The sequence below is a fragment of the Eleutherodactylus coqui genome, chromosome 8 (genome assembly GCF_035609145.1).
Source record: "Eleutherodactylus coqui strain aEleCoq1 chromosome 8, aEleCoq1.hap1, whole genome shotgun sequence".
NCBI lineage: Eukaryota > Metazoa > Chordata > Amphibia > Anura > Eleutherodactylidae > Eleutherodactylus > Eleutherodactylus coqui.
Genome location: NC_089844.1, coordinates 137,218,676 through 137,233,745, shown reverse-complemented (window position 1 = coordinate 137,233,745; position 15,070 = coordinate 137,218,676). Strand labels below are relative to the sequence as shown.

General features: G+C 44.9%; 1 protein-coding gene across 2 annotated transcripts; it reads left to right on the top strand.

The window, feature by feature from the left end:
• Nucleotides 1-535: 535 nt before the first annotated feature.
• ASB8 (ankyrin repeat and SOCS box containing 8) lies at nt 536-13,664 on the top strand. 2 transcript variants are annotated; one of them, XM_066576521.1, is made up of 4 exons: nt 536-616; nt 7,586-7,700; nt 9,550-9,654; nt 10,918-13,664. In XM_066576521.1, exons 2-4 carry the CDS (start codon nt 7,596-7,598, stop codon nt 11,548-11,550), a joined length of 843 nt encoding a protein of 280 aa, XP_066432618.1. In that variant the 5' UTR covers nt 536-616; nt 7,586-7,595; the 3' UTR covers nt 11,551-13,664. The 2 variants fall into 2 exon arrangements, with proteins under 2 accessions (XP_066432618.1, XP_066432619.1); XM_066576522.1 differs by lacking the exon at nt 536-616 and adding an exon at nt 6,027-6,223.
• Nucleotides 13,665-15,070: the final 1,406 nt, after the last annotated feature.

Genomic DNA, 15,070 nt, shown 5'->3' with positions numbered 1-15,070 from the left:
TAAAAAGGTCAGAGTCCTTAAGTGGTTAAAAACTGCTGATCATCGGGTTTCCAGCCATGGGCCTCACTAATGTGATACCGATGAGCTATCCTGAGGATACAACATGTAGCTAATACATGGATCTCAAGCGAAGATTTAAAGTGACACCATTACTCATAGCAACCAATCAAATATCATCTCATTATAATAGAGCAGCATTGATATTGATATAATTGAGCTGGCTGGTTGCTATGGGCAACTGCTTACACTTGTAGTCAGTACCATTGTTTTGATGCCCTTTTATTCGAGTTGTACTTTACACAAACAATTCCTGTTACTATACTAGTTGCTCAGACTATAAGGAGGAACTGCACAGGCAGCTGCTGCAGCACCAAGCGATACAGGACACCAGCTGCCAATACCAAATATGGCGACGTACGGCGCACCGCACTGACCAAATTAGTAAGAAAACGTATATCTATTACGTCAATGACCCTCTTGTCTGTAGGCCCGCCTACTCACCTGCGTCTTCAGCTATTGGTGCAGCCGACCGCCAGTCTAACTTTGCAGACTCCTGATTGGCTGAAGCTGTGTCCACACCGTCTTCGGTCTTGAGCTGGTTTGTGCGGTGCTGTAGGTGAGTGTGCGGTGTGTATTAGTCCCAATGGCTGTACAGCGCGTGGTAGTGCTGGTCTGCGCACAGTATGCTGGGAGTTGTAGTGCAGAGCATTAGTGGTGTCATGGCAGTCCTGAGTCACATGAGGGAGGGGTGTAGTCAGCTGTTTTTCAAAATTATTGGAGGATTTTCTGTGTATTTGGCGCCTTAGATTAGCGTTACACGAGCGTACGTGTATTTGCGGGCGCTTGAGCGTAGTCTTTTTGTACAACGAATGATGCTTTTTTGCGTTGGTGTATTTTGCGTGCTTTTGCGCATCCCCATTGGGTGCGCAGGAAAATAGAGCATGCAGGGTTCCCACAGCCCATACGCACTTTAATTGCGTATGGGCAGCAGTTCGGATGCCTCCTTTGACTTAGATGCAGCCATGCTGCGATTTTTCTTCCACTCGCAGAATACGCAATTTGTATCCGGAAGTACGAAGGAAAAATTGAAACTACTTGCCTGTCATTGCTTACGTTTTGCCGTGGAAGGTCCGTGCAGACGGCGATTGCAGATTCCGCAATTAAAACCCATTCACTGGGACTCCCTTGGGCTTCATTTACACAGGCGCGATAATAATATGCGCTTTCTGTGCGATTGCGAGACGCACAAAACGTGTGCCTTGAAATTACCAGTGATTTTTCGCTCGCACCGATAGTGTGAGGTCGAAAAATCACAGCATGTCCTATTTTTGCGTGATTCTGTACAACAATTGCGCATTATTCTGTATGGGAGCCAAAAAAAATCACATCGTGCTCACGTAAAAATGCGTAAAAAAGCACGTTTTTCTTTTGTCGCGCTCGTAAAAAACACGTACAGTGATGCGTATCATGCATTTTTAATGCGGAAACACTTCGCAGAAGCCTGAAAAGTGCGATATAGGCCTGATCTTCATGGCCCGCCCGTGTAAATACACCCTCAGGCGCTCTACACACGGGCGTATTGGTGCAGTCATATGAACCCCATTCAGGATAGAACATGCCGCCATTTGCTTCCCGCATAGCATCGCGGTTCCATGTCCGAAAACATCGCTCATGTGTATGAACCCATTCCAATGAATTGGTCTCATATTTGTACGTCTGCCAACACACAAATCTCGCGCAATTTTCTCGCCAGTGTGAAGGCAGCCTAAGTGTGCAGGAAAGGGACACATCTGAAACTAATTAGACTAATTAGCAATTTCAATTGGTGTGCTTTTTTTTTCCCCTCGCGGAAATGCCGATGCCCCGTGCGTGTAAAAAGTACAGTAAAATACGCCAATGCGCAGACGAAAAAACATTGTTCATTTTGGAAAACGCTATGCTCATGTGACGCTGGTCCAAGGCCAAATTCACACAGAGGAGCGCTATATTGCTCGATATCGCACTTGCCACACTGCGTTTTTTCACGCTGAGGCGAGGGGCTTCTCATTTAAAAACTCCTCGCATCACTTCTGTGACATCGCGGTCTGCAGTCGGGCGTTTCACGCACATCAGAGGATCGCAAGTGTTTCATATTGGTTTCAATGGGAAACATCACATTGCACGGAATGCGAGGGCCATGTGAGGTCCCATTGAAAACGATGGCTATCGGGGAAACGGAAGATAGAACGCGCTCACAGCATCACTCGTGTGAATAAGAATGGAGTTCATATTCATGAGTTTTGCGCTCACACAGCTGGATTCGTATTGCGGATATCCCACTGAAAAACGCAGCCATTGAAAGGCATGTATTTTTGCTTTTTCCTTCACACTAGCGGATTTGCGCATGCACACATCTGAAGGAACTCTTATTAGGCCCACTGTCCCAGGGGCGGGACGATCCACAGTTCAAGCCGCCCAAAGGGAAGCATAGGGCGTCCACACTTCACTTAACACCTGCGGATTTGATTTGCGGATGCCACGCTCGGAAAAGAAATCGCAGCATTTTATTGTGGATTCTGCACAAATGGGCTCCATGGATCTCAGTGGAAGCAAGCGATCCGCAGTGCGCTCGTGCCTTCTTTTACCCCCCTCCCTAGGACGGAACCAAACAGCCCTGAACGGACCTCATTGACTATATTGGGTTCCGTTGGGTTTCCGCTCAGCTGCCCAACTTTTGGAAAGAAGAAAAGTTGCTTGATGCAGCACTTTTTCTACTGTTACTTTGAGCCGGATCTGAGCGCAGATGTGATACCCGCTAGAGATGAGCGAGCACGCTCGGGTAAGCCAGTTACTCGCTCTTCTCGAGTAACTGTATTCTTGTCCGAGCGTGCTCGGGGGGGGGGGGTGGGGGGGCAGCTGTCTCTCTCCCCACGCCGCTGCCCCCCGCTCACCCCTGCCGCCCTCCCCGAGCACACTCGGACAAGAATGCAGTTGCTCAAGAAGAGCGAGTAACTGGCTTATCCGAGCGTGCTCGCTCATCTCTAATACCCGCCTTTCCATCTGAAGCTATACATTTGTCCAAATATTTAACCCATTATTGATCTCTTTTGGTATTTGTACCATTTTTTGTTTCACTTCAACATCAGAAGAATGTTTTCTTTGACATCTCTTGTTACGAGAGAAAATAAAATAAAGTTGCACGGAGTGAGATGGGGTGAATACGGAGGGTGCAGCGAGCGGGTCATGACGGTTTTCGTCAGAAATTACTTAACACTATGAAGGCAGGTGCGTTGTCCAGATGGAAGAACCAATCGCCTCAAATTGGGATGCAACCTCTTCAGGACTTTCCAATAAAAACTTTGGTTGACTTTTTGGCCCCATGTAACAACTTCTGAGCACACGATCCCTCTTACACCAAAGAAACCAGTGGATGTTGTTCACACGTTCTTTGTATGAATCCACCATCGCAAAACAGGCGAAAGACTGAACAACTTGTTGGGGGAAAAAACTAAATGGAGCCAAGCGCAACCATCCGCAATAACGCCGGCCAGCATACCGCCTCTTCTGCAGACAATACCTAGCAACAGAAGCTGTACTAGTAACACCCCACCACCAGATGAAGAGTCCTGTTAATTTAGGTACCACCTCGTATATTCTACAATATATGCCACTTTTTTCATCCAGCTGGATTGTGCCACACAGGAGAGGCACCCTATCTATCTGCCTCATTCATGTTACCAACCTCTCCAATTCAGGGGGTTGTAACAAGGGAACACTTACAAAATAAGACATAAAAGACCTTAAGATAAACAGAATTTTAGTTGTAAGTGAGTGGCTATCACCACCCCGTACAAATATATAGTCTAGTAGGTGGAATTGCGTATTGTTATATGCAGTGCTCCTTCTCTCCACCAGGTGGCACTGCTGGTTTTCCTCTCCATAAGTAATGACATTTGCGCTGCTGCTGTGCTGTCCATGCAGTTAGTTCCAGGAAATGTACTGTATTTAGGTTCTGCATACATCTATTTTGCTGGGATGCAGCTGATACCTTATTGTCTGTTGCATGTGTTATTTATGTAGAATTCTCTGGGACAAAATCCATTTTCCATCCAGTGGTTTTAACTGTTAAAATCAATGGACAACTGAGGAAAAAACTAGATAATGATCAATGTCGTATGTTCGTGTATATGGTCATTATTTAAAGCAGTTGTCAGAGGGCTCACCTGGTCAGGACTGTCATCTGTTAGACAGAATGGCCATGAAAGCGTGAGTTACTCATGAGGAGTATGTGCATTACATGGGCAACCTATTTATTTATATACTGTGTAATGCTTCATTTCACCTGTGGGGGTGCTGTAGGAGAACGGAACACTTAGCCTGGGTTCACACAGTGCGTATTTGCCACGGATTGCCGTTGCATATCCACACTGTGGCAAATCTACTGCGTCAGTAGACACAAGTTGTTGTCATTTTGCTGCAAGGCTCAGCATGCAGTTCCATCTCAGGCAGATATACAAATGATGAGAGGTGTGGGTGATTAGATGAACAGTCTTGCCATCTGAGGCCTTAAAAGTAGTTTCCCCCTTGGCCTATAAAGGCTCTCGGAGGCTCCTTGTGTATAGTAACCTCTTCTTGCGCTTATGTGGAGCTTGTTGACCACTAGACGTCTCTATGACACAGAGAAGAGATTTCACCCCGTTACCAGAGTCTGAGAGGGGCGCATTATTGGGCAGTGAGAAGCTGGATGGTCATATCAATGAATTGTCCCCCACCGGACTGTTCTGACCAGACTGTTAGGAGGTGTTGGGACTAGAGATGAGCGAGTATACTCGCTAAGGCACGTTACTCAAGCGAGTAGTGCCTTAGCCGAGTATCTCCCCGCTCGTCCCTAAAGATTCGGGGCCGGCGCAGGTGACAGGTGAGTTGCGGGGGGGAGAGAGGGAGGGAGAGATCTCGGAGGAATAGACTCGCCTGCGGTTCCCCTCTTTGACATATATGCTACATGCGTTATAGTGAACCGGCCACTGGTTCATGCTGCTCAAAGCACGGGCTGTGGCATTTCAGAAGAGCACTTTGAGGTTTGACTTGGAACTAGACTCCGAGTCAAGGAGATAGGCCACTCCATCTTTTCCCCACCCGCATCATGCATATTTTTGTATATAGGGAGAGATCTGTCAATCAACATGCTGTGGGCAGGGAGAAGCCAGCGCGGCCCGCCTCTACGACTCGGAGCTCCGTTCCGAGTCAAACTTCAAAGTGTAGTATTTAAGAGTAATGGATACAGGAGGGTAATGGGCATACCAGTCCTGAGCTTATGGTACCCATGGTTCGGGCAGCATGATCCCGGTGACAGGTTCCCTTTAAATATGTAGAATTTGCTAACAAGCTCCCTATATATAAGCTCAGTTTCCAGTCCTTAGTCTCGTTCACATCGCCATTTATGAATTCTGTTTTCTCCTTCCCTCATGGGAGTAGAAATACAGAACCCCTGGCTGGAACGGAGGCATCTTGTGATGGAACCGATTGAACCCCATTGACTACAATGGGGTCTGTCCGGCTTCTATAATGCTGTCCAACATTCCCCTAGACTAAATAGTGCAGCATGCTATACTATGTTGTCCATGATGTTTACCAGGAGCCCCCAACGCAGATGTGAATGAGCCCTCACTTGCATTCTTTCACATTTAGTTAATTCGCCTTTTTTTCTCATTCACTTGAGATGTCAGCGCAAATAGAGTCCCTTTCCCGCTACATGTAGCGTCTGCTGTATGTCACGTTGGATACGGCACGGCTTCATGTTCGCCTCGTGTGTCACATGTGCTAAAATTTCTAAGGGGATCTGAACGCAGCTATAAGTTGGGCGCGCAGTAAATGGCCTATCTCCCGTCATGTAGCTGACAGATTCCAGCTGCTGTACGTTAACGCATCGCTCCCAGTCCTGTCATGTCCTGTACTGTGGGACGAGCAATCTACAGCTGCTCCCCCCGGCAACAAACTGGTTAAAGTCTCCCCTAATATTTGCCGTGTGTGAGGATTTGGCAGAGCGCTCTTTTTGCCTACGAGGAAGCCCGGTTCTTCTGTCCCCCTCCTCCTCCTCCTGCTGAATATTTCATCCCATCTGAGGAAGAATTAATGGAAGGAGACGCTCTCTGCTCTTCATCCATTAAAAGCAGCCCTAGGAGGCATCGCCTTGGTCCGTCTCATGTGCCCGCTGAGTGCCAGAGGCAGGGAGCCTCCCCTGAGGGTGAGTGAAGGCAGGAAAGAGCACCTCAGCGATCCCCCCGGGGACCGCAGGAAGAGTGTGCGGAAAGGGGAGACCAGGCCAAGACAGGGAACCTTCCTGCATCATTCATATCCTGCATCTACTCTGCATTCCTCTACTTAAGAAGCTCCCGTAGGAATCCTCAAGTCGTCATCATCTTAAAAGTGCTTAAGAAAAGGATTTTCAGCAGTTTCTTAGTTGTTTCGGTCTTGTGGGAAAGTTGGGTGCTAACCAATATGGCCGCTGGTATAGCTTATCCAGCTTTTCCTTGGCTCCTCTACAGTAATACATCTTTTGTCATTATTCAGGGTTGGAGAAAGTTGTATAAGCTGGAATGGTGGCTATAGTGGTTGTCACCCAACTTTCCCTGGATCAGATATGATAAACGGGGTGAATTATGGATATATGTCTACTGCAGGTCTGTCATGCAGGGTTTGAGAAAGCTGAGTAACCTAGAACGGTGGAGATCTTGTATGTCACCAAGCTTTTCCAGGTCGGATGTGACAGATGAGGGGAATCAAAGACTGAAATATACCACAGACTTGCCATTCAGGGTTGGATAAAGATGTCATGGAGGCGATAATGGTTGTTCAGCTTTCCCGGGATCAGATATGACAGAGGGATGTGAATTAAGGGTTCATAATTACAGCAGACTTACCACCACCGTTCCAGTTTACTCATCTCTTTTCCTGAATGGTACGTCTGCAGTAAATACAGGTCCTTACCCCCATATATCATATCCAACCCTGGGAAAGCTGGGTGACAGACAATACCTCCACCTTTCCAGTTTACTCATCTTTCTCCAACCCTGAATGGTATCATTTGTCACCCAGCTTTCCTAGGGTTGGATATGATATATGGGGGGGGGGGGGGGAGATAAGGACCTATATCTACCTAATACGTGCCATTCAGGTTTGGAGAAAGCTGCATAATGGAGGCTGTAATAGTCGTCACCCAGCTTTTCCAGCACACTGCGGATGAAGCACACTGTCTAACTGGAATGGCAGATATATTGGTTCTTCCTCAGCTTTCTAGCTGTTAGATATGATAGATGGGAGCGAGTCAAGGATCTGTGTTTATTGCAGACTTGCTATTCAGGTTTTGAGAAAGCTGTGTAAGCTGCAATCAAAGCGATAATGGTTGTTACCCAGCTTTCCTGGGATCAGATATGACAGATGGGTTTGAATGAAGGGCCCATATTTACTGCGGGGACCCATCTTTCCCGGGGTTAGCTATGACAGATTGGGTGAAGAGCATGATTACGGAGGATTTTTTAATTTCATATGAAGACCTGTAATCTGATTACAAATTAACCCTTTCCGCTATGTGTATATTTTCTTATAGATCGTTGATCATGCTCCACACGTACAAGAAGTGCTCCCTCTCAGAGAGGTTGATACGGACCATCTCCTCCATCCGGTCCCTGCCTGGAGACACCGTAGAGTCCCTTATCCGCAAAGTGAGTGAAGAGAGACGGGAGCCGTGAGTGATCCATGATGTCAGGGGGGGCTTAAATTGGCAGCGTCACCATACAAAGCTGTTAAAGCGACTCTCCGGCCCTAGACGAAGATGGCTCCTGATTACCTGATGTACACTGTGCATTAGTATGCGTCATTAGTCTTAACCCTTTCCAATCCAATTTCCCTGCCACCCGCACACTCTCCTGCCCTTACTTATTTTGGGTGGCAAAGTGCATTGTGGATTTCTTGGAATTACTCAACAGAAACACATAAAAATGATGTCATGATGATTTCATTAGCAATTTTTTCAAAATTAATTTCTAATCCAGTGTCGTCCCTCGTCCGACATTAAGATTTCCCAGCATAACTCCGATTCTAACAGTATGCAGGAGAGTGCTCTGCATATGTATGCCATCCGATGGAGCGCTGTCCTGTATACTCTAACATACATATACAGAACAGCCTCCAGCATCGGAGAGCTGTCCTGCATACTGTTGGAAACGTGTCAGCCCTTGTCTGACATCAGAGCCATGCAGGGAGATCTTAATGTCCGTCGAGGGCATTGGATTGGAAAGGGTTAAGACACTACACGCTGCTTTGATTGGCCAGTGCTGCCCATGTGAGCAACACTGGCCAGTTTGGTCCTTTTTACATTGGATGATAATCATTCAAATTCTCGCTGGATTGCAGGAGTCTAAACAATGAAAAATAATTTGTTTGCTTATTGTTCATCATTCACTTTCTGCAGGCATATAAACTGAAAGCTGATCGTTCTGTGTGAACAGGCAGTCTCATCTATGAACAACTGCCTGTTTACTGTAAATGGAGGCAGGCGACTGGAGTGATCTCCGGCCCACTCCAGCTCCATTCACTGAACAATCATCGTTCCTATGTGATGTACAGGGTCAATTATTACTGGGATGACTCTCGAGCACTGCCACACCCGATCATTGTCACCGTGTAAAAGGGCCTTTAGAGCAGCATGGAGAGTCTTAAGGCCCATTTACACGGAGCAATGATCGCTCAAAAATTGCTCATACCACAGTTTGAGTGACAGTTTTGAGCGATCATCTTTGCATAACTCTAAGTAGCTAATTAGCTACTTAAGAATTATGCAGGTGGAGCGGGATACCACCGCTATTGCTTGGAGAACAATGCAGTTGTTTTGAATATGCAAACAGCTGCATTGTTCTCCGTGCTTTCAGCTGGTGTCCCGCTGAGAATTGCCAGCAGCATTACAGCGTGCTGTGCTGATAAGGCGCATCGCTCATTTCTAGCTAGCTAGAAATGAGCGATGAACGAACAGTGCATGATGGCTTTGCGTTTAGAGGCAACGATTATTGCTCAAAAGATGGCTTTTAAGCGATAATCGTTGTGTCTAAATGGGCCTTTAGACTACCAATGCATGCTAAAGCACAGTGTGTATCAGATAAGTAGCGAAGTGCTTCGCCATCTTTGTTTGTCCAAGCCTGGAGGGTCACTTTAAAAATTACCTTCAGCGTTTTCTTTACGGCCTGTTCACATCATGCTAAAGATTACGTTCAGGACTTTGTCTTGGAGTTTTGTCTGAATTTTTTGGAATTGAGAAGGAACCCCAGAACGTAGCCTGTAGCGTGGTGTGAACAAGCCATTAGTTACATCTGTGTATCGGAAAGCTGGATGGTAACTGTTATAGCCACTTATGGTTTCCGCTGTCACTCAGCTGTCCAAGGTCGCTGAATTTCTTTACTTGGACCCATGTGTGTGCTTTATAAATGGCTACATGTGATAAATCACTATTGGTGACAATACATTATTTCTATGCACCCTTTTCCATAACTTTCCTCTTTTGAACCTGTCTGTCCACAGGGGGCCGACGTCAATAGTCCTCATGATACCCTGATGCCTCTGCACAGCGCTTGCATGGTGTGCGACGCCGACTGCATGGAGCTGCTCTTGGAGAATGGAGCTAATGTCAGTACCCTGAACCTTCTTAAAGGGGGATTCCAGTTTTATGTCCATAGATCTTAAAGTGACACTGCAGTCTCATATAGGTGGCTGTACCGCTACTCCGATTACTGTGTACTACCAATGCATAGCATGCATCAGGAAGTCAAAGACAGTACGTGCTGGCTGGATTGGCAGTGGTTTGTCCGGAACTGGAGGGTCACTTTAATCATCATGTAACGAAAAGCTCTGCAACTTTGTTTTTTATCATTTAAAGTCCGTCCACATCAGCATTGGAGGTTCTATTCAAAATCTCCATTGCTGATTTCCACTAGAAAGCACAATGAAATGGCGCAGCAAGTCTTGCTATTTCATCCTATAAATAATGGCAAAATGCCGGACCTCTGGCCGTAAATCGAATGGACCCCAGTATAGTCAATAGGGGTCTGTTTGACGCCATTCGGTTCTGTCATCAGACGAAACCGTTCAGCTAGGGGGTGACATTTTTCTGCTCCTTGAACAGAGCAAGAAAACTGTACTTTCTAACGCTGATATAAACGTGCCCTGGCAGTATTTCTGCTTGCTATCAGTGAATTGAAAACATTCTGAGTTACATCAGAGTCTGAAGACCTCTACAAACATATTTCTTATGGCTGAGGACTTGCTACAATTGTAGCCAGTCTAGATACCTTCTGTGAGCAGAAATGTCCAATACATTGTAGCAAACTATCAAGATAGGAGAGAGGTTTGTGATGCAGAGGATCGTCTAGACTGGATATACTGAGGCGGTATTTACACGACCGATATTCTTGTGCGAGTTCTGTCCGATTGTGATATGGATGGAACTCACATGGGAAAATAACTCATTGATTTCCACCGGTTAATTTACATGAGTGATTTTTCGCTTGCACTGATAGGGCTTGCTGTGATTTTTGAATCTCGTACTAGTTTTGAACCATGTTGACATTATTTTCTATTGGAGCAATAAAAAAAATCACCACACCCTCTCATGTAGATGTGATTTTTTTTTTTTTTTCCCCCTATTAAAGCAACATGCTATTTTCACGCACATGAAGATCACATGTGAAGCAATGCAGTTCTTTTTCTATTGCAAAACGCATTGCACTCACAGGCAAAATCGCAGGTTTTCAAATGCAATATCGGTACGGGTTTCTCGGATAGTATCACACTTGTCCATGTAAATACGGCTTGGTACAAACCCTCAGCTGTGATAAGTATTAGATCTGTATAGGTCCTGGATTATAGATGACTGTATTCTCTGTCTCGCAGGTGAATGCACTCGATGGATACCAGCGCACGGCTTTGCACTATGCAGCAGAAAAAGACGAGACCTGCGTTGAGATACTCCTGGAATATGGCGCCGATCCCAATGCTCTAGATGGTAACCAGGACACTCCATTACACTGGGCAGCTTTCAAAAATATGGACGACTGTGTACAGGCGTTGCTAGATGGAGGCGCAAAGGTCAACGCCAGAGACTACAACCAGGACACTCCACTGAGCTGGGCAGCTATTAATGGCAACCTAGAGAGCGTGCAGCTGCTCCTGGAGTATGGGGCACAGCCTGACACTCTTAACCTCAAAGGTCAGTACCCAGCAGGGCGTCTTGCAGTTCTGATGGGTAGACGCCTGGGTGGTGAGAGGGAGGAGGAATGCCTTGAACTGCTGCACAGAGCTTGTGGTACCCTCAGGTTGAAGAGAGAAGGCGGTGTGCCCCCTGAAGCTGCCCGTGATGCCCGTCTTTGTCAGCGCCTTATCAAGCTGTGCTCAGTACCAGGCACTCTGAAATCTTTGGCAAGGAGAGCAGTGAGAGGCAGCCTTGGTGAATGCCAGTTGTCTCAGGTGGTGACTGAGTTGCCCATCCCTAAATCCATACAGGACTATGTTCTACTGTTACACTGAATACACTGGACTATACTAAATAATGACAGGTGAAGACCACTGGCCTTCCATATTGTATCCCAGGGTGGACTGGTTCTTCAAGTGAAGACTTACTTGCCTTCCCAGTGCCTCAAGCCATGGTCATGACACCTATAGATGTCGATGCACAGGGTCATTTTCTAGTATTTATTTAATGCCCTATAAAGGCCTGTATCATGGGGAGTAAGCGTCTAATAGAGGACCTCATGAGCACAGTTGGATGAAGACTTTGATGATGAGGCATACGATTGAGGAAGACGTGATTAAACAAGCAACCGTTCTCAAAAATGTTTCCTATTCTACATTGTGTCTTGGGATGGTTGAATATGATTGGGGGGTGATTGTTACAATCTGATATTTTTGTTTCCAGCAGTGTTAAGAGCGGATTAAAATGATTTGATGTCTACATAACCAAATTGTTCCTTTAAGATGTTCGCCTCCTAAGATTATGGAGGCAGCCATATTACCTGAGCTGCTGTTAATAGTGTTGATTGGATTTTTGCTCAATTGGATTGGATGCTCCCCATCTGATTTTTAGCAAAAATATCAGCATTCTGCTTGGAAAGGAAATGGAGTTCTAGGTTTCAATCTGACCGCTGCAGGCCAGCAGTGCTAACCACTTGGCCGCCACCACCTCCTCCATTGTTCAAAGGACATTTTAGAGGCCAAATTAGGGAACCTGATTTTTACTCCCATTGATTTTAATTTAAGATGGAATTGGGAGTCTTGTTTCATAATTATTTTTTATAATTAGGTCGGTCATTTAAGACCTGATTTGCAATAATCGCTCAACACTAGCTGTTAAGAAAAATAGCAAAAATGACTTTGTATAGGCTCGGCCTAAACCCCTTCCAGGGATATACCCGTCTCAGGAACCCTATTTCAGTGTGTTTAAAATTGCTAACCAATGCACTCACCCATAACCTTTTATTTCCAAAATGCTCTGTTCTCCAGATATTGCAGTTATTGATTCCTCTGTCTTCTGGTTGCATACTGCCCATTGTCAGTGAAAACGACCACCTGTTCTATGGAAAGAAATAGTAAAGGGGACCAGCGGCTGGTGGCCGGGCCGAAAGATAGTGTGCATCCACTCCTGAGATCCCTGCCACCAGATTTAGATAAAAGAAGTGCTCAAGCGCCGGCCTCCTCTACTATTTCTTTCCATAGAAGAGATGGTCCATTTTCCTGGCAGCGAGCAATAAATAACCAGAGGACAGCAGAATCAATATTTTCAATATTTGGAGAACGGAGCCTTTTGGAAATAAACATTTTATGGGGGAGTAAATAGTTTTGTGATTTCGAACACCTTGAACTAGAATTCCCGAGACGAGAATACCCTTTTAATGACCAATGATGTACATGTACATCAATAATCTGCAGGGTGAGTAGAAAGGGGGCTTGGGAGCCGAGCTTATAGCAGCCTTTTAACAGCGTAGATGCTGCAGTTAATGTTCACCACAACATCTAAGCTGCTAGCTGGATTGGGAGGCCCTCCGGTGCCCCGTCCTTTTTCAACACTATCATAAGTTGCCTTGTGAAGGCTCACAAGCCTGCCCTGAATCTTAGTCTATTAAATCCTGCCTATCATCAGAAACACAATGTACTGCAATGCTGAAGTATTGCAGTATATTGTACAAGCGATCAGACAATCGCAAGTTGAAGTTCCCTATGGGATTAAAAAAAGTATAAATAACTTTTATTGTGTTGCAATATTTTTTTAAAAGATTAAATATTAAAAGTACAAAAAAACCTCTTCCACGTTTTCGGATATTAAAAAAAAATCGAAACAGTAAGTAAAATAATAATTGATATTGCCGCATACTGAAAAGTCTGAGCTATCAAATATTGCATTACTTATCCTGCAAAGTGAACGCCGTAAGAAAAAGAGAATCTATAAGGCCAGAATTGCAGGGTTTTTTTGCCACCCTGTCACTCAAGAAAAAAGTGAATCAAGAAGTTGTATGTACCCCATAATGGTGCCAATAAAAACTACAGCTTTTCAATAAAGTCAATGAAAGAATAAAGTGAACGTCTAAATTTTTACTGCATTGTGAACACCAAAATGAAAAATAAAACAAAGAAAATTAAAAAACCGATCGCTTGAATTGCATTTTTTCCCATTTCATCCCACTTAGAAAACTTTCAAAGTTTCTCAATACCTTATATGGAACATTAAATGGTACCAATAAAAGTGTTAGAGGTATTGTCACCTTTAGCTACAGCTGATAAAAATGTTTATTATATCTTTATAAATTGGACTCATCTCATGGCTGAAAATACAATAAATTGCACTTTTTATGTCACGCTTCTCCCATTGTATAGGTGATTAGATATACTGCACTATTAAATGCATTTTTAACCCCTCCGCTCCAGCCTCATCTCCTGGTTTTTGCCGCTCATAACCATAAAGCTCCTCCTCTGTGCTGAAAAGGTTAAAGGGTTTTGTAGACAATAACAGATTGTCCCTCTGGGCAATATCCCGGCTTTCCCTCATTTTACCACATTCTCCACCCTCTCCATTGACCTTTACAGAGATTCCCTCAGTCAGGAGGATGCGCTTGTCACTCACTCACTTCCCATTCTTGCCCTGTAAGAAATCTTGTCTTCCAGCTCAGCAGAGGTTAAATGAACCAAGGCTGGAGATATGTAGGGCAGTGTAAGTGGGAACTTCCATATTAATAGATGAAGCCAGAAGACTGACTAGTCGTGGAATTAACTCCATAGTACCGGTCACATTTTGGCTAGTCACTGCGCAAGGTGCAGCAATCCCACAGTAACGAGAAGAGGGGGACACACAGTAGTCTAAGAATCGCTAAAGCTCAGAAGGGAGGTCCCCACTGATATGACATTTCCATAGAATAAGTGCTAAAAGTCAGAACAGTAGATTGTGGTACGACCCTTTTAAGGCTCTATTCATCTAATTTTTTAACTCTCTTCGGAAGTATACGTTAGGTATATTCGCTAATGTACACATCCCAAAACAGGCATCAGTGTATGCCACTATATAAGCATTCAATGGCTTAGGACTTCCATTGATTTCCGTTGTAAAATGAAAATGTATGCAGATTTTTTTTCTAACTATCCATTGTTTTAGGAAAGTACATTACACTTCCCTTTCTTAGGGCCCTTTTACATGAAACATTATCATTCAGATTCTCGCTGGATCGTACGACTCTTCCAGCGACTGAATGAGGAACGATAATTCTTTCTCTTATCGCTCATCATTAAGTTTGTGCAGGCATAAAAATCAAACAACGATTGTCCCGTGTAAACAGGCAGTCATTCATCTATAAGCGACTGCCTGTTTACTGTGATTGAAAGCGGCTGGCCGGAATCTATCTACAGATGATTTCACCTCTATTCACTGAAAGACTATCATTCCTGTGTGAAAGCACTTAAGTTCTCCACAGTCATCCTGTGTATGAGGATCTTTCTATAGTAAAGAAAAATGGGTATGTCAAAAGGACGGGGGAGTAGGGGCCTATGGATACATTTGGTGTAT

Bases quoted from the DNA above. Each gene is read 5' to 3' on its own strand.
- ASB8 (XM_066576521.1), top strand. From the start codon at position 7,596: ATGCTCCACACGTACAAGAAGTGCTCCCTCTCAGAGAGGTTGATACGG. The intron at 7,701-9,549 runs GTGAGTGAAGAG...GTCTGTCCACAG, and splicing joins TAGAGTCCCTTATCCGCAAA to GGGGCCGACGTCAATAGTCC. The intron at 9,655-10,917 runs GTCAGTACCCTG...TCTGTCTCGCAG, and splicing joins TCTTGGAGAATGGAGCTAAT to GTGAATGCACTCGATGGATA.